At 41.1% G+C, this 19,602-nt stretch overlaps 1 protein-coding gene across 3 annotated transcripts; it reads right to left on the bottom strand.

Annotated features, from left to right (window-relative positions):
- Positions 1 to 5,436: 5,436 nt before the first annotated feature.
- LOC125433767 (holocytochrome c-type synthase) lies at positions 5,437 to 17,603 on the bottom strand. 3 transcript variants are annotated; one of them, XM_048498574.1, is made up of 8 exons: positions 17,353 to 17,506; positions 16,202 to 16,480; positions 14,682 to 14,827; positions 12,224 to 12,366; positions 10,528 to 10,676; positions 8,218 to 8,337; positions 7,952 to 8,038; positions 5,437 to 7,792 (listed from the first exon to the last, which is right to left on the bottom strand). In XM_048498574.1, exons 2-8 carry the CDS (start codon positions 16,237 to 16,239, stop codon positions 7,594 to 7,596), a joined length of 882 nt encoding a protein of 293 aa, XP_048354531.1. In that variant the 5' UTR covers positions 16,240 to 16,480; positions 17,353 to 17,506; the 3' UTR covers positions 5,437 to 7,593. The 3 variants fall into 3 exon arrangements, with proteins under 3 accessions (XP_048354531.1, XP_048354533.1, XP_048354532.1); XM_048498576.1 differs by lacking the exons at positions 16,202 to 16,480; positions 17,353 to 17,506 and adding an exon at positions 17,513 to 17,603; XM_048498575.1 differs by lacking the exon at positions 16,202 to 16,480.
- Positions 17,604 to 19,602: the final 1,999 nt, after the last annotated feature.

The raw sequence follows: 19,602 nt of genomic DNA, 5'->3' as shown, positions 1-19,602 counted from the left end.
TGGATTTTTTTCCCACTCCTTCACAAGAAGCCTGCGGGGTGACCTTGGCCTAGTCACAGTTTGCTCCAAACTCTCTCAGGCCCACCTACTACATCACAAGGTGTCTGGTGTAGGGAAAGGAGGAAAAGAAGTTTGTAAGCCACGTTGAGACTCCTTAAAGGGAGAGAAAAGCAGGATATAAAAACCAACTCTTCTTCTTCAACTGTCCAGCCTCCTTGATAAGATCCTCCTTCCTAGTCCAGCTCTCCAGGGTTAACAGCCTCCAGACTGGGCTGGAGTTTTCCCAGATTTACAACTGGACTCTAACTGAAACCAAGGGCTACTTCAACACATTCACATTAAGCAGGATAAAAAATTGAGACCCAGGGTCACTCGTTGCAGAGTATAATGTCAGAGAACATATGGCAAACACATACACTGCTGGTAACATTACTTGAAATTGGAAGCCCTTCGTTACTCAATCCTTCCCACCTAGGGAATGCATCACACTTTCCACACAGAAACTTATGCAAGCTACACTTTCACAGTTTAAACACTTGCATACCATTCTATCTGCTGTTTGTTTATTCCAATTGTATGGAGTCTATGGACTATGAATAACTTACGATGACACTTGCATACCAACATTAAACATACTTCAACATACAATAGGGCTTTTTCAAAATCAAAATATATCCAAATGGATTAGGACAATCAAAATTTAAAATGTCAGAAATAATATGTACCTGAATGAACAATCCTAAACAGGTCTGCCTGGCAGTAAGTCTGATTTTATTCAATATGGCTTCTTCCTACAAAAGTCTTAGTAGGTGTGCAAGTGCTCTGAAGAAGCGTTCCACTTATTTGATGAAACAAGAGGGCAAAAACTATGCCATAGATTGTGTAATGCCACACTGGATAAACCATTGTTGGGAGTTGCATTTGAAATACTGCTATTATATTTTAAGATTTTTTGTATCCCTCCTCTTGGCAAAATTTTTATACAAAGAACATGCGTCTTTTTCTTTGCAAAAACAAACCATACTCTGTGAAGGTCAGAGCAAATTAAAGGTTGTAAATACAGTTTTAATCTTTTTCTTATGGCTTCTGAACTTCAGGAGTATCTGATGTCCTACCATGACATTTATGGTGTTAATGCAATCACAATAGCTAAGCTCCTGGAATTAATTCATATTTACAATTTGAGAAAGGTCAGATTTAAGACAAGCCCATCTGCATCTTCATGAGTCTCACCTGCACGTTTTGTTTCACATCTGTCATTTTCATATTAAAAACTTGTTTCTGAATTTTGCAAGGTGAATTATTTAGAGACGGACAAATGGCACTTGGGTGTTAATGTATTCCTAAATGGAGTATAAAAGCGAATGAGACATCTAAACAATAACTATGTGTCACGAGTCTCAACACAAGCAGAGTATGATCCAACAATTTCTGTCTCTTTGAAGCAGTAGATGCAGTTTCACAAGAAAATATGTCTCAAGCTGTTTTTGTTTGAAATAATAATGGCAAACACCTTTGCTAAGGTCTGCATTCTTCAGGGAACAATACAACAAGTTTGGAATCTTGGAAGTCAAAGCATAATGTCTTAGAACCTTTTTGCCAGCGATTGAAATATCCCCATAGGTGGAGACCTGTATTCTCCCTAAATCTCACTACACTAAGGGTCCTGACTTTAATGGATGTATCTTCAGAGACGCAGAAGGTACCCTTGATCAAGTACAGGAACTTGACTGACATCAGGACCCTTCTTCCACTCCATGCCCCCCTTAAGAATCCTGTCTTGGATTGTGGAACAAAAAAAAGCATATACCTAACTTTTGCTCTTATTTGACTTTGTTCGACATAGTTCTGTTGCAAGAAGCCTGGTCTTCCCCTGTGGTTGGCCTATCTGGTTTTAATTCCTATGACTTGCCAGTTTTTAAAGTCCACTCAAAAGGGAGACCCAGATGTTACCCAGCTTAACAGTGTAAGAACTTATTTTTAGGGAATCTCCACCAGCTGCTAGGAGTGTAACAGCACACAAATATCTTTAAAGTAGCGCTGGGGAAAATAACTCGGCTTGGCAATGTGAGAGGCAGGTTGGGAGGGGATCTTTTTAGACTATGTATACCAGAAACGGCTTGAAACGTATCTGCAGAGAATTCACAAGAGACCAAATTGCAGTTTAAATGTTTTTATATAAATTTTGTTTGCAAGCAATCATACAGAGAGACGTTAAGGCACATACACACAGTTCCTAGGTATATAAACACAGAGGAAAGAGATAGGTTGGATGATAGAAGGGAGTTGGGGAAGCAGGGGACTTATACGTTACCTAAATCAGCTGATAGTAGAAGGCAAGGACTTATACGTTACCTAAATCAGCTGATAGTAGAAGGCAAGGATTTCTATGCCAGCACAGAAATCCAATGCGAAGGACAATATCGTGTCTCACACCAACACGACCAAGAGAGGTTCAGGCTAGTATTGAGCACTGAGCTTAAGGTGTATAGCTCTTTTATAGGGTGGATCGCTGGTTTGGCGGGAACCTCAAACTTAGGTTTTGTTTCTCTGAAACTGCTTGGGGCTTCTTGCTGGACTTGAGGGGCATGAGCTAATTAATCAGCTCTATCTATTGTTTCTGCTTCCCGGGACAATGGGGTCAATTGGTCCTAGATTATATCAGTGATACCATGAATGGTTTATGCAGAGATACTTCCTACAGTCTCTGCCTTCAGTATTCAAATTTGGCTGAGGCTGAGTGATTTAGGACGGGACCTTGTTGTTAGGGAGATCATATCTAAAGGTTGGGGAAATGCAAAGAAGAAGCAATTGTTTGTAAACATGTTTTTCTCAAGAGCACAGTGGCTTCCAAAAGCAGCTTATTGAGGTGTGGTGTTCAGGAGATTTGCAGATTCCATTATGTCAATGGAGTACTTTGGCTGGGTAAGATAATCAAAGATATATGTCCTTGTTGTGAGGCATCCAAGTTGTATCATTGTAGTAACTCACAAATCTAATCTCTGCAAACAGACTGTTTTGCCTTAGGCTTGCTCTCAGTTTGGATACTCTGCTATCCACCCATTCAAACATGAAACTGGTATTTTGTAGCACACAATATGAGAAATAATATGAAATCCAATATTTCCTAAGGCAGGGGATGAAGGCCATGGTAACACAGAGCTGGCCTAGCGTTCCTAGTTGCAGTGAATCTCAAAGCTTCCGACAAGTTTCTCCACTCGTGTGACCATGTGGCGCAAGCACTTCTTTTAAAATTGGACTCATCTGCAGTGTGCTGTTAGTTAATGTATATTTCTCGCCCTTTTCCTTTTCTACGCAGAACAACCATATTGTTCAACAATTTGATAACAATCTCTCTAATCTTTGCCAATCATTCCAACCCGATAAATTGATCATTGCAGGTGATTTCAATGCCAGAATTGGCAAAGATGAATCCAACTTCCAACTACTAACTAACCTGGATTCAGATCTCCTACCTGGGCACTTCTCTCTTCCAAGAAGTTCGAGAGACTATTTAACTAATGCTGCTGGCAGTAGCTTCTCCGAGATGTGTTTACAATTTAATCTAGTTCCTTTGAATGACTTAGCTTTAGTCATAGGTGTCAAACTCGTGGCAGGGGATGGTGGGAACTGTAGTCCATAACATCTGGAGGGCCGCAAGTTTGACACCTGTGCTTTAGATGATAGTAAAGGGGAATTTACATATGTCTCCTCTCTGGATAACAGTGTAATTGACTATGTAATAATTCTGTGCTCTGATCTTGGGAACATAACGTCTTTTACAGTCGACTATGAACCCTAGAGTGACCATATGTCCCTAGTGCTCCTTTTTGAACTAGGACTAAATGGCCCTAAAACTGACCATCAGTTTCTCGTTTCTATCCCAAAAATAGTGTGGAAAAATTATTCTTTCAAGGAAACTGAAGCCCTTTCACATAGTGCCCACCTTCAGAATTTTGATTGAACCTTCTGAATACACCACCTTCAGAAAAAATCTATCATACAGTTTGAGCCACTAACTCAGAGCATTGCTGATGCCCTTGCAACTCAAACCTGTAAGGTTGGGAAGGGCAGCCCATAACCCCAAATAACTATAGTTACAGGGAGTGTACTGCCTTAAAGTGGCAACTCCAACAACTGTATAGCAAATTTACTAATGCAGTTTACAAATTAGTTTCCTTCCTGACACGAGAGACATTTGGTTCTTTTAAACCAAATCTTGCTTTACTCTTTCAGGAAAAACAGGCAGTTTGTCAGCCCCACCTGCACTTACTTATCGTTCTATCATATTGAAGGATACCAAGAGCTTTTGGTCTTTAGTTGCTGGCCACTCACATTCAGCTGCTCCAACAGCAACAATAGACCCTCTATCTTGGTATAACTATTTTAAAGAGTTGTATGCCTCTGATGGGGGTCCCCATATTACATCTTTTCATGTATCCTTAACAAATACTACCAGTTGGGACCCCGTTTCTGAAACCTGGATTAGAACCCTAGTAGAACAGCTTAGATTGAGAGTTGGGCCCCTGGCTCCATGCCTCCCAACTGAGACAATGTTTTATTAATTGGTGGGAAATTAGCTTTCCCCTAGTCCACAATAGTGAATAACCTAATGAAGATCCCTATTTCTCCGGTATGAATAAGCAAGCAATTAATTTTGTCTCTTATTTTGATGGGCCATAATTAGTCTTGTCCTGGAGAATTTCAAGAATTGCTGCCAAATCCTAAATACCTGTTTTTAGAAGAGCACAACCTAGCCAATGTTATCAATGTGTATTATTACAGGCAGTCTAAGGACAGTTCAAGCACCTCACTAGAATGTATTGAGGCACTAGCCTGGAGAGATCAGTCGCATAGCAAAATTTATTTACAGGAGAATTCAACACCCACAGACCAGGGTTAAGAGCACATTCTAAAAGGCCCTATCACAGCTTTCCAAAGGCTGTTAATAATAAACAAGCTGCCTTTGCACACAGCTGGTTTTCCAATCATTCTCCAACTCAGTAGAGCCATTCACTTGAAGCCAAGGCTCTTCCATGCCTTCCTATTACATCCCAGCTCCAGTAGCCTCATTACTGATAATCAACAGACTCAGCTGCAACCAGATAGCCCCGAATCCCAGCACTTAAAGGAATAGCAGCATGCTGTGGGGTGGGAGGGATACAGTAGGATTTTATAGGAACTACTCCACATACCTAGATCTCAGCAAGCACAAAACCTGTCAAAAATCTAGTCCATCTCAATCCACTTTTCTCATTAATATACTCTAACTATTCCTACTAAATGAATAACTTTTCAAAGAATCTGTAAGCCTGGAAATCTGAAAATCCAGTTTTATAGAATGTTTTGCCTATTTCAAAAAGCTGTCAATAATAGTGGTGATATCAGGAGGCTACAACACTATAGTGGTGACACCAAGAGACTACAGACATTGGATGAGGTAAAAAATAAACTTTATTTTCTTTCTGTTTAAAGCCAGGAAGCATCATATAACATATGGGTGACTCCATCTATATACAATGAAAATATATACTAGATTATTGGAACCTTTTCCAGCAAATGTATCTTGCAGAGGTGTGAATACTGATCTGACATCATCCATCAGATGCAGTGGCCATCATGAAAAACAGAATTAGTTTTCCATTTCTGAAAAAAAATGTGTCTACAATTTAAAAATCAAGGCTTTAAATTATTGTAGTGATATGTAGTCAGTTATCACACATTAACATCTGCTTGATGATTAAAAGTTGCATTAGTGATTTTGTCAGTAACATACAAACCTTTGGTGGTTCCCCCAATAATTTCCTCAACATTTTAGCATATATTGCTCTTTCAAAGATTTTTGAAAAGATTCTTCCAGCAGAGATGAGAAGAGACAAAAGTTCACATACAACAGCCATACAAAGGATTATTCGAAGCAGTATTGTGGCAGCTTAAAACAAATTCATGCAATTTTGCACAGAAATGTCACAAATTAAGTCTTTTAATCCAGTGTTCATTTTTTGGTTATCCACTCTGTGTATAAAGCACTTGTTCAGAAGTAATTTCATGCCTCTAACTGGAGTGCATTTGTTTCTTCAAAAGGTGCTGCAAGGTCCTTCCTCTTGTTTTGCTGCCACAGCCTATCCTGGCTACTTTGCTGGGAGCAATACTGATCCACAACCCCCTAACAAACATTTCACCTTCTGCTTTTCATGTTCTCTTCTTTTTCAAGCCAGACAGGAGGGTAGTGGGAATTGTGAGGACAAAAGAAGAGTACAGCCATCACAACGGTGTATAGGATGCAAAAAGGAGCACAGGAAAAGCCAAGGTTGCTGACCAAGAATATCCAGCTGCAAAGGGTCGAGATGGGACCTAGGCATAGCTCCAGCAAAGCATTTGTCTGGAAGCCCTTTTTACCACCCCAGCCTGGTTTGCAGTTAAATTTGGATTTAAGCATTGAAAAGCTCATCAGCATTCACACAAAAGTGAATTTATAACCACAAAATTATTCAAAGGCAACTCCTAACAAAATCCAGTCCAAAACAACCTTTTGTACTGCACAAGTATCTTTGATGTTGGTATCTATTAGACATCATTCTTCATGTAAGTGAATCCTACAGGTTCACCTAAGTGCACAGGCTAACACTTTACTGATTTTTTAGAAGAACATGCACAGAAAATGTTTCAGATATGGCACCTTTAAATTACGTGTTTCCAAGAGGAACCAGTTTCTGACAGCCGCCCTTCCTTGCTCAGAGTCCAAAAGTTCTAAACCATATGCTACCTGGTGAAGTATATATGACATGAAAAAGTCGATACGCTAATTCATTTACCACAATGCTCCTTGTAGTACTGAACATTTAAACTTATTATTTAAAGAGCAAAGTATTTCAAAACAGACATTAGCAAAGGGTTGTGGGGGGGTTTTTTTGTCAAACTCTACCTCAACTTCCAAAAAGGCAGGATGTCAAAACTGTCAAATAGTTGATTTCTGATTGTTTCTAAAAAAAATGCATTTGTATGTAAACCATGGATACTTTCTGCATATGTACATACAATCTATTTAAGAGCCAATGTGGTATAATGGTTAAGAGCAGCAAACTCTCATCTGAAGAACTGGGTTTGAATCCCTACTTCTCCTCATGCAGCCTGTTGGGCTAGCCACAGTTCTCTCGGAACTCTCAGCCGCACCTGTCTCACAAGGTGCCTGTTACAGAGGGTGTGGGAAGGGAAGGTGATTGTAAGCTGCTTTGAGACACCTGACAGTACAGAAAAGCAGCATATAAAAATCACCTCTTCTATTTTTCATATAAAAACCACCTCTTCTTCTATTGTAGGGCTGTCTCTTCTTCCTGATGCATACAGATTCCATATGTCTTCCACTTGTGATCAAATGTAACTAAGTGTCTTCCACTTGTGATCAAATGCCGGGGGGAGGGGGAAACACACATACACACTGTATTATTTAAACAAAGCCCTGATTAAAGTAACGTAGTTTGTCCCGGAATAGCTAGCACAATGCTGTTATATAGAACTGAAGTCAGCATGAATTTTTATTCAAGACCAAAGTAACACAGTTCTAATATTGTTTTCCATAGGGTGAAAGTTTAGTTACGAAGTCCAGCGCCACCAAGCCACCTTCATCCTGTCCCACACAGCAGTTAAGGAATCAAAAGCTGGACGAACATCCAAAATGGTAAACTGATAGTTCTTATCAACTTCCCCTCCATCATAATAATCAATAACATATCTGACTTCTTTTCCACAGCGTTCAATAATCCAGTCATGCCTATCAAAAGGCAATTCATACCTGGAAAGAAAGACAGTTTTTAGTGATACTGCATGAAGATCATCACCAAAATTATAGAGGTATCACATATTAAATGTTAACAAGTATTCAGATGCCCATCTGCCTCAGACTTTAAAGACTTTCTATTACGAGCAAAGGCAGTTTTTCTTCATAACATACCCCATCCAGGAGCGTATTCTGGCTCTTGGTGAATATTCCTTAGCTTTACCTCCAAACCGAACAAGTGTCGGTCCACAGGGGCACTCCCTGAAAAGCAATTTCAGACATACATGGATCACCATTCTAAGCAAAACAAAAATGGTAAAGAAACATAAAGCCCAACATCCTATCCTTCCATGCTGACCAGATTCCATCACACACTCCAAAGACAAATGTTTCCCTCTTACCAAAGTTATCTGTTACTTCAAGACTTCAAATATACTCACCTAGCATGAAGTGCTTCCCATTTTAAAATTTCCTTCCAAGCTTGCTCATTATTCTGATTATGAATCTTAATAATATTAGTCATATCTTCAGGTTTTATGTCATCATCTTTCCATCTCCATCTAAAGATAGCAATATTGAAGACATTAGAAAGTAATTTCTTCAAGGTTGTTCTGAATATTTTAATCTCCTCTAATTAAAAGAATTCATAGGCTGAAATCATGTGCAAAAAATATATATACGCACACTGTAACTAAATATTATTTATTCCAAGTAGGCACCAAATGCAACTATGTGCAGTCTCCATTTTAGGAATCCATTACTTTCTCCTTTTCTTCTGGCACTCAGTGCACAGAGCCACCTGAAGCCAAGTGAAAAAGCAAGGTACTAATATTTAAGTAAAGCTGATTATCAAATTCATACTGAGGAAAGAAACTTTGTGGATTGGGTAAAAATCTCCGATGCCTGTCTGCTCATACACACCCCATATTGTCTACAAATTCTTCATATTGATTGTATTTATTTAAAACATTTTTATGCCACCAGTGTCCACAAGGCAGTGAACATAAGAAAGATGGGCAGCCCAATCTGGGGAGGGAGGGGAATCGGCTCTTGGGAGTCACAACAAAGCCATGCCAGCATGTTTGTACACCCCCTGGTGTAAGTGGAACTTCAGCCAGTAGTGAGGGGAAATTGTGAGGCAGGTGGATGCCATGGAGCTCCGGGGCACCTGACCCTGAAGTGCCAGCACTCCACACAGCCACGTCAGCCTAAAGTTGTAGAATTATAGACCAGTGTAAATGGGGTCATTCCAGGGGTGCTGCTGACTTCAGTCAGCTTCCACTGGGCTTTCATGCCGAGAATGCCCATAGCGCAGTCCTCAATGGAGTAAGTCCGTTCCTTCTATGAGTCTCTTCGAATAGCAGGACAGATTTTGAATTTCCCTCCTGCCAGCCCCAACCGGAACCGCTGGTGAAGAGTAAGGTAAGCCTTCCCTTTCCTTTGGTGGTAGGATAGCAGACAGCAGGGAGACCGCCTCACACACTACATCACACTGGCTGCCAACCTGCTGCAAAGACTGAAGAGGTCTTTGCTCATTTATTCAATTGCTTGTGTGATGGAAAGTCCACACTGTAGACCTGCCTAGATTCCAGTACTCATACACAGTATGTTTAAACAAATGAATAGTAGTTCCTGGACTCAAATCTGCCTGGAAGTCATGCCTCCCGACCTAACAACCTTGGCTGCAATGTGCTCAAACATACACTGCAATCAGTGTATCATCAAAGGCTTTCATGGACGGAATCAGCTGGCTGTTGTAGGCTTTCAGGCTGTGTGGCCGTGGTCCGCCAGTTTTTGTTCCTAATACTTCGCTCACATCGATGGCTGGCATCTTCAGAGGCATGTCACAGTAAGATGTGTTCATCTCTGTGACACATTTTGGAGTGATTGAGTGATTGGGTACACATTTTGTCCACCTCACGGTGATGTGAGGCTCAGCAACTCCACCCAACCACATGCTAATGCAATTGCAAATGAAAGCGATTGCAAATGCAACAGCAATGTAAATGAACTCCACCAGACACATGAAAAATGTGTTTCACCTGCTTGTGAGGTGGACAAAACATATATCCCATCACACAATCACTCCACACTGTATCACAGAAAGAACATATCTTACTGTGACATGCCTCTGAAGATGCTAGCTACAGATGCGGGAGAAAACTACCAGACCAAAGCCACACAGCGTGGAAAACCCACAACAGCCAGAGATCTCAGTCCCTTGGCAAAAGCAGCAATGTGAGGACTTGCTTGTATAAATGAGCTTCCATAGATCCAGCACCACAGGAAGATCCTTCATATCACCTCAGTATCTTCTTATCATCCCACTAATCACTCGTAACGTTCTCTTTTGTGGAGAGGACATCTAGCCCTCGTCCACTGATAAACCACCGGTTTTTGTAAATAAAAAAATAGCTGACTTCTCACCCAAAGAACTTACAATCTACATTCTGACAGGAAGAAAATGGGGAGAACAGCAACAAGAGGAAAAGGCAACAAATGAGCAAATGAGGTGGCACGTGCACAAGCGCATGCTCAGACCACTTGTCCGGTGTCTTTTCACCATCACGGCAAAACTGCAACTAGCTCCAGTATTGGGACTGATGAACTGGGGCTGGATGCAGTTATCACACATGAATGAAAAAGCACTCTGCACGTGTCCCAAGGCATTCCTCAACAAAATTAAGAGCAAAAGTACTGCCAAAGAATCTGAAAAAACTAGAACATAACTCTATTCTTATTCCACTTACCCTTTCCTAAGCATTGCATTCCAAAACATTTGTTCTGAAGGATAAACCCAGTTTTGTTGAGAAAAAGTTCTAGGAATAGTAGACTCTTCTCTTGTGGTAGACAGTGCAAATGGTTGACCAGGGGATGGCTGTTGATTAGGGGATGGCATCTAAAAAACAACAACAAATGGAACAGGAAAATGAGAGTAGTAGTAAGTATCTGGTAGAACAGAGGAAAAATGTGGATTTTAACAGTTTGGGTTTTTTAAAAAAAAGAATCTAGCTCATGCCCCAGCAAAATGTTAATCTAGTTCCTTCTGCAGGCATTACTTCAGTCTGGCTTTATTGTTTCCTAGGCTTTCCAAAATTCCTTCTCTTTACATCCTGTTTGAGGATATGTTAGCTATTAATTTTCCTCATACAAGAATATCTGCCAAACAGTAGAGGCTTCCAGTGGACTTGTCTGCTGAAAACTTCAATGCTCTATTGCTGACAGGATGAAAGTCATGTTTTCCTAGGCTAGGGTACCAGAGCCAAAGTAATATGTGGCCAACTCCATAATGAAAGTCTTTGAAATGGCTTGAAAATGAACTGCTGGAATGATATAAAATTTTGAAATCCTGCTGTTCAGTATCCTAATTCTTCATCAGAACATACAATGTAAATTGCCTGCTTGGTCCTGAATTAGTCAACTTTCACCATTTCCTTTTATGCTTGAATGACACTCACACTATGAATGCCTTTAAAATAAATGTATACTATTTTTAAATGCATTATTGTGCCATTGCATTAATCATTGTGATGTTGCGACGGCACCCCCTTCACCTTCTATATTACTTTAGATTAGGAATCCACTCACTGACCAGACTTGTCAGATTTTCCCGCCTTTTCTCTTCGGGGATTGAGCTGCTTCAGAAATGGTAGGGTTTGGTGACAAGAAGCTCTTTCCCTCAGCCCTATTATACTTCCCGTAAGGCAAAGGTTACCCATTGGCTTTTTATCCTTTCCAGGCACTCTGCTTAGCTGATTTGTTTAATACAGAGTTTAAACATGGAAGGGGAACAGGATTCAATTGACCAGATGATATTTATTAAAAACATGACTTGCCAAGTCTCCAAGGATACTGACAGAAACAGCTAGGGTAAGAAACAAGTGTCCAAAGAAGGGGGAGGGGGAACTTGTATTCGAAGAAGAAAAAAAGTGCAGCAGGATCTGATTTATGGTACCTTCCACAAGAATTAGTCAAGATGGCTACGTTTTCAATCAGAATTACATTAAATCACATGCATTAGTATATATTAGCATACATTTATCAAAAGTGTTCTAACCTACTTGCAAATATGCTATAGAAAAATTGAAGAATAGCAACTGTTTTAAAAATACTACCAGTAGGGCAATTTCACAAATGGTAGCTCTAAAGAAAGTTGCCTATTGAAATATACTACTTATTGAAAACAGCTCAAATGGACAAATACAGTTTCTCAGAACAATGCCAACGTGGATACTTGTTTCAGCCCAAAGGCTAGGGCTTGTCTAAACTGCAGGATGAACAATTCATGTTGTTCTCAGTTCTGCTATGTTGTTATCATACACACATATCAAAATATTAAGCCTTTATAAATTTGATTTAAGAACTGTAACATGTGCATCAAGATAGATGTTGCTTTGTAAGGAGTTGAAAGTAGCACTTTTACATTGGTAAGAAAAAGAAAGTCACCATGTTGCTGGGATCAAGCTTCTCATGCATTTGAGACTTCACAGGGCATTCAATATATTCATATGCTCTTTCTTGATGCACAGGACAAGAAACGTGGTGTCTTTCATCAACATTTTCAGCTGATTTCATGTGCATTGGGCAACCTAAAACAAAACAAGCATGTAATTATGAAACTGAACTAGGAGCTTTATCTTCCATTAATCCCTTAATTAAAACTTTACTCCTGCTGCCATATATACAATACCAAGTAGTATGCCTGGGAATAGATTTAGCAAAATAATCTTTATGGTACATGGTTGGGAGATATTTGGAAGTACACTTTCTGGAGGATTTCTGTGGTCTTGAACTACAGTTCTTTTCCTTTCTCAGTACTGGCGAGGAAAAGGATGGGGGAAAGTAGAATTCAGCAAACAAAAATCTTTCAGGAACCTGTGCACAGAATCAGGTCAGCCATCGCAAAAAATGAGGGCACAGACATTGGAGTACCTATTGTCCATGTAACTGCACTCTCACTACAGAGTCAAAGCAAGCACAAAGAAGTATTCTCTGCAACTGTTTTCTACCCTTGGGTCAAGGCCGCAACAGGAAGCAGAGCATAAGGCTCTCATCTATTTTTGCCTAAAAAGAAAAAGAAAAGGAAGACAGCTACGAGTGTGACCGAATGGTCAATAGTATTCTTTCTCAAACCAAACATATAGGCCAGAGTCACAGCAGTGTAATTTCCCATTCAGATGCTTTTACACAGAACGATTGCTGTTTATCACACTAGAATGGGAAATTACTGATCTAGTGTAAAACTCAGAACTACTGAATAAGTTATCTGGAATTCTGGACTAACTTTTCAAAATTAAGAATGTAAGAAGATACTTGCTTGATCAGTATCTTCTTGGTTCATTTAGTTCAGCTCTTTCAGTGGTTCATTTAGTTCAGCTTCCTGTTTCACACAGTGGCCAACCAGTTATCTAGAGGGCCAACAACAGTGCATAGAGGCCTTTGCTTGATGCTGCCTCTTAGTACTGGTGGTCAGAGGTTTACTGACTTTGGATGTGGAGGTTCTCTTTTCTCACTGTGGTTAGTAGCCACTGACAGACATCTCCTTCATGAGGCTATCCAACACCTTAAAGCTGTCTGTTTCTGTGGCCATCACTTCATCCTCTGGATTTAATCACTCAATAAGTAAATAAATATTTCCTTTTATACGTCCTGAATCTACTGCCTGTCAACTTCACTGGATACCCTCAGGTTTTAGTATTTGGGGAGAGGGAGAAATGTTCTCTCAGTCCACGCTCTCTACCCTATACACAATTTTATAAATTTCTATCATGTGCTCCTTTAGTTGTCTCTTTTCTGAACTGAAAAATCCCATTCTTCAGCCTTTCCTAATAGGAAAAGTGCTTCAATATTCTAATCATCTTCATTGCCCTCTTCTGTACGTTTTCTAGCACTGTGATGTCTTTATTGAGCTACAGTGACCAGCATATAGTATTTATTTCAAATGAGATCACAGCATAGATCTAAATATGGACATTGTAAGATTGGCCATTTTATTTTCAATCATGTTCCTAATCATTTCCAGCACAGAGTTTGGCCAGTTTAACTCCAAAGTCTCTTTCCTCCTCAGTCTCAGCAAATTCAGACCCCATTAGCATATACTTGAAGTTGGAATTTCGTTCCGATGTGCATCACCTTATACTTACCTACACTAAACTTCATATGTTTTATTGTTGCCCATCAAGCGCACACCCACAATTTCTACACAGTGGGCAGGTAATCAAACATGTGGAACTCCTTACAAAACACTGGCTATACCCCCACTCCCCTGCTGGCTTTCTAGCTTCATAATTGTTCTGGTTGTTTAAAGGAGGTTTAGGTTTGAAACAGGACGCTCACTTGAGTCTGTGCAGATTTCCATAGCAGGAAGGATAATGCAATACAATGCCTTCCTAACTAATGTGGAATCTGTATGTCCTTTTTAAGAAATTCTGATTAGTGGGGCACTCTCCTGCTCTCCCTTGACCTCTCTTGCTCCCCAGTTCGAAGACCTGTTCCAAAGTTCATTACGCAACCCACCCTCCCACCCAAAAACATGTGCACCTTTTTTACAGAATCAGACCTCTAATGAACTTTAATGAAAAGCAGCATTTCTGTAGCATTTCTCCTAAAGAGCTGCAGAACAACAGCAACTCAAACAGATCAGATTTCTCTACTCAGCTACCACTGAAGTCAGAAATTTGATTTCAGGTTAATAGCTGGCTAATTTTTCACTTGAACAGCTGATACACCTGGTTGAAAAGAAATCTTAGTTTTCCATTTTAATATCAATTGCCCCCAACTTGCACATTTGTAGCCCAAACTCCTTGCCATATTAATACAGGGTTATAAGATGCAAATTCTCTGTATGCAAACCATTTTAGAACATTTTCTCAAATGTTATGTTTTAGCTTAGTAAGGGAGTTACCTTCCGTTTCATTCTGATGCATGGGACATTGTGAATTGGCTGTCTGAGGCTGTTCAGATACATCAGCTTGGAGTGCTATCGATGGAGAGGATGCAGACAAACCCATGGCAAATTTTTCTTCCAACTCAGATTTGGGGACAGGACATCTGAAATGCAAACAGAGCATATGAACACAGTTGGGGGCAGGACAGGATACAAGCAGGTAGGTGGATAACACTAAACACAATGACCACCGTTCTCCTGGACTTACCCAAGAAGAGTTGGGGCCAAACAATTTTGATAGTTCAATTTTTTTTAAAGGAAGAAGTGAGGAAGCCCAAGATTGAGGGGAAGGTGGGACTGGGGCATAAAATCAATCAGGGAGGCTAGATGTGGGCATAGGTGGCTGTCAGTGGGTGGGTGGGTGGGGAGGAACCAATAGAGTATTTCTGCAAGTTAAGTGAAGCCAATTTAGAATCCGCTTGAGAAAAAAAACTTGCAGTAATAGCACTGGTGAGAGATAGTGTGGTGTAGTGGTTAAAGTGTCAGACAAGGACCTGGGAAACCCAGGTTCAAATTCCCACACTATGGAAACTTGTGGGTGACCCTGAGCCAGTCATGCACTCTCAGTCTTGACCCTGGTTAGTATTTGTATGGGAGATCTCCAGGGAATACCATGGTTGTGACACGGAGACAGGCAATGGCAAACCACCTCCAAAGGTTTCTTGCCTGGAAAACCCTACGGGTAGCCACAAGTCAGATGTTTCCAGACAATAGAAAAGTGCCTGTTCAAAAAGCCAAAAAGAAGCTAAGGAAAAACTGAAGCTACTTCTTTAGGGGGCAAAACACATGTGGAAAAGAAACGAGAACGTCAAAGTAGTGCAGGCCCAAAACCGACAAAAACCATGCATGCGGAATAGCCCTAACTCACAACAGCTTTTTTCACAATGTTTTCCTGAAATCCTTTACCTGGAAATGTCAGGATTGAACCTTTGATGTTCTACATGCAAAGAAGGTGCTTTTGTCATTTATCATGCTTAATGTTCAAGAACTCAGGTCTGAAAAAAAACCCTGCCATCTACCCTTGAAAGAGCCCAGAGTTCTATGGGGATGAAGGCAAGCTATAGTTGCTCCATAGAAAGAGAAAGGTCCCTTCTGTCTATAAATGTATAAGACATGCATATCATTTACTGTGTAATAAAAAAGGTGGGAAACCTGTTTATCTGACAGAGCTACAAAGAGAATAATGATTATATTTACAAGATCATGGAACAAGGAAGATCTAGAGTGCTGTTGAGAGATCTGGGAGAAACTGAACATACTCAAGGAAGTTTTGGGTAACCTGGGGGTGGCAGTCGGTAAAGCCGTAACCTCCAACTTATTGCTTCTGTGTAGACACAACATGTCATCGGCTGCTCCAGAAATGTGTAAATGCCAGGAAAGCCAAGTGGGAGCAAATTAGAACTTATTTTGCCAATCTTGAGATTATTGGCTGCAGGGGACTGGGGATCAAATGCCCTCTGTGGAAATATGTTACCAACCTCTGGATCCTTTCCAGTCCAGGTTCCATGCTGGTCATGGGGTGGAAACGGCCCTGACCACCCTCACAGATGACATCCGGAGACACCAGGACCAAGGTGGGTTGGTGCTACTGATATTATTAGGTCTTCAACTTGATCACCTACGACTTCTTGGCTGACTGCCTCGCTGGCATGGGGATTCAGGGGACAGCCTTGCAATGACTGTGTTCACTTCTCCAGGGCCAGAGGACAGCAATTGGTGAAAGAACCTCTGCCAACCATTCATTTGTGTGCAGTGCCCTGCAAGGGGTGATTCTCTCATCAATATTATTAAACGTCATCGTTGGGTTAATTCGGAGGTTTGGACTGGATTGTCATGAGTATGCTTCCATATCTGTTGATGGAGGATTACGGTGGGTGGGGGTTGTCCCAGTTCTGGCCAGTTGTTTGGAGGGCATGGTGGGATGGATGAAAGAGAGTTGCCTAAAGCTGAATCCAACAGAGATCATGTGGCTGGACCAACGTGGGTTGGATGGGGAGTGCCAGTTGGTGCCCCAGACATGTCCAGCTGAAAGTTATACTAATAAAGAGTCTGAGTGTACTTCTGGATACCTCTTTAACAATGGAGGCCCAGGTGGCACATGCGGTTCGTACAGTGTTCTCCATCTACGCCAGGCAAAGCAGTTGGTGCCCTATTTTTCCCAAACCAATCTTACCACAGGCAAGCAACAGTCACCTCCAGATAGTTCAGCATTATATTTTACTATTGGGTACCCTATGAACATCTTGGGCAGTCTCGATAAGTTGTGTCTTTTACATTTTTAAATATACAAAACACAATTCCAAATACATGAAATGAAAAATGTTAGCCCTGAGGAATATTTGGAAGACCCGGGTAGTTTCAGGGTCACCTTGTTGAACAGTGTCTTTAACGTGTATTTAACAGTTTACAAAAACTATTCCTGTTTTTATTCTGTTCGCCTCCAGACAGCTTCAGATTAAGATCTATTTCATCCTTCCCACAACCCTATGAGGCAGGTTAGTCCGAGAGAGTGCCATTGGATCGAGACCACGTGGAGAGATTCAGCACGGCTTCACCCTTGGTGCGTTAACCGCGTTGACATTCCAGTTACTACAGAGGCCACCTCTCATTCAGGGAAGAAAACACTTACACTGAATCGCTACACGCACTCAAGACCGACTTCTCCAGTTCTCATATACAGATACATTCACACGAACAGAGTCCCACCACTGTGTCACAGCTGGAGCCCCCAAACACCGACAATCCTGACACGGTCACCGTTTATCAGCGCAAAAACGAACACGCGTTACCTCCCAGTCAGCCTCCTTGGGCCCGGTCACCAGGAAACGCCGCGCGCGACCTCTCGCGAGAGTTCTGCGACTGTGCAAGATAGAATTGGATCCCGGAGGGTGGATTTGCGCGCGCGCGAGACGGGGCGGAGCTAGGGCTGTAGCGTTAGGAAAAACTAAGTTGTTGCCGTGGTAACGGTAGAGGCGGCTTTTCTTCGGCTGTGCCTTGATTATTCTTCTGAGTCAGCCGGATTCCGCACCACGCATTTATAACGAATTGCAATCGTTATAAATGAATTAATTTTCCATTTCTCAAAAGGGAAAACGAGTTCATTTATAACGGCTGCAACTCGTTATAAAAATGCTGGACGGAATCCATCTCAGTTGAAACCTGGCCTCAGTGTCAGCTGTGCAGCGACGTGCACATATCACTGCAAAGCCTCCCGCAGAACGCCTCACTGAGTTGCTTCGACAGTTCTGTCCCAGGTTCTGAGTTCCATTAGTCTACTCCTGGTTGGAAACAGAATCAACTCTCCCCGCCTCCACCACATGCACAAGCATTTTACAATCGTTGTAAGCAACCATGGTACTTTGACTGGTCACTTATAAGCGTCACCATGGCACTTTGACTGGTCACTTTTGGAACCATCAGTTCAATGCAGCAGAGCCACTTGTGGATTTTTTTGCAGAATGTCATTATCATATTACCTGAGTATGTTCCAGACATCACTGATGGGCAGCTGCTAAACTCTTTAATTTATGATCCAAAAGGAAGACTCAAGTTTGCAGATCCTGTCAGTTGCAGTGGCAGTTCAGACCACAAGAAGCGTATTCATTATGTCCAAAACATCCTGATGCAGAGAGCAACAGACATCCAAAAACACGTTACCTCATGTAAAAACTTACATGGAAGACTCTAAAAGAGTTCAGCAGTAAACAGGAAAAGGTTACAACAGTGCAATGTGATGGGAGGACTCTAATAATTGATGAGATGATGGTGGAATTGTCACACACACCTTCACCACTGCTGCTTTGATTAGGTTTATATTGCTCTGACAAATCAAAACTCAGTTATGTTTAATAGCTTGATGAGCCTCCTGGTTTTCTGGCTTCCAAGAACTAAAGAGAAAAAGGGGTTAAAATATTGATAGTGCGTCATGAACTACATTTGGTTTCATGGTTTAAGGATAAAGCCCTGCTTGTCATCATGATAATCTGCTAGTATAAAGCTAAGAAAGCTATTTAGTGGCAGAAAGCAATGGAAGTGTGATATGTAATTACACTTAGGCAGTAAACTGTAGGTCCACAGACTACTTTTTTTTTCTAGGAGGGAAAGAACCCATGTATATGATGGCTTTGCCTAATGTCAGTAGCTTGTTTGGGCTTGAATGCACTCTAAGGTCCTCCTTATACATTTCACAACCCTACTGTCTTATTCTTTTTGTGACCATCCCTGGCACTGCATCTAGCCTCATGCTTTTCATAATCTGAGTTATCAAATGTAGCCACCTCATATTTGTCTGCAACTGAATATTTGCCTGTTGATGATGGCATCATTTTTAACTTCCTTCCAGTGATGGTGCATATGGTCATTAGATACATTGAGGAACTTGTTGCTGTGGAGTTTAATTGTCCCAATCCTGTTTGCCTGCCAGAGGTCTGCCTTTTTGAACATCATCTTCCATAAAGGGAATAGCATAAGAATATCTGTATATGATCTCTATGTTTCTCCATTTGCAGCTGAAACCTGCCTTGCTAGATGTGTTACTCTTTTAGCTCTGGCTTGGCAAGTAATTTCCTTATCAATTAGAAGAGACAATAAGGAGTAGCCTTCCTTCTCTCTTTAGACTCTTTATGCAATTATAGTGCGACTCTTCTCTAAACCCATCTTGTATGTGAAAAGTGCAGTCCCAAATTATAGAGACCCCTTAGGGTTTTCAAGGCAAGAGACTAGCAGAGGTGGTTTGCCATTTTCTTCATCTGCATAGCGACCCTGGAATTTTTTACTGGTGTCTCATCCAAGTACTAACCAGGGCCAACCCTGCTTAGCTTCCCAGATCTGATGAGCTGAGCTAGCCTGGACCATCCAGGTCAGGACCACCTACCTCACA

The sequence above is a fragment of the Sphaerodactylus townsendi genome, linkage group LG05 (assembly GCF_021028975.2).
Source record: "Sphaerodactylus townsendi isolate TG3544 linkage group LG05, MPM_Stown_v2.3, whole genome shotgun sequence".
NCBI lineage: Eukaryota > Metazoa > Chordata > Lepidosauria > Squamata > Sphaerodactylidae > Sphaerodactylus > Sphaerodactylus townsendi.
This window is presented reverse-complemented; position numbering and strand designations above follow the sequence as displayed.

What these genes read in the sequence shown, in the direction of transcription:
- LOC125433767 (XM_048498574.1), bottom strand. Translation starts at nt 16,239, where the DNA reads ATGACCAGCATGGAACCTGGACTGGAAAGGATCCAGAG. An exon ending in AATGCAATGCTTAGGAAAGG is followed by an intron (nt 8,338 to 10,527) that starts GTAAGTGGAATA and finishes TGCTATCTTTAG; the next exon opens with ATGGAGATGGAAAGATGATG. An exon ending in TGGGAAGCACTTCATGCTAG is followed by an intron (nt 8,039 to 8,217) that starts GTGAGTATATTT and finishes ATTGCTTTTCAG; the next exon opens with GGAGTGCCCCTGTGGACCGA.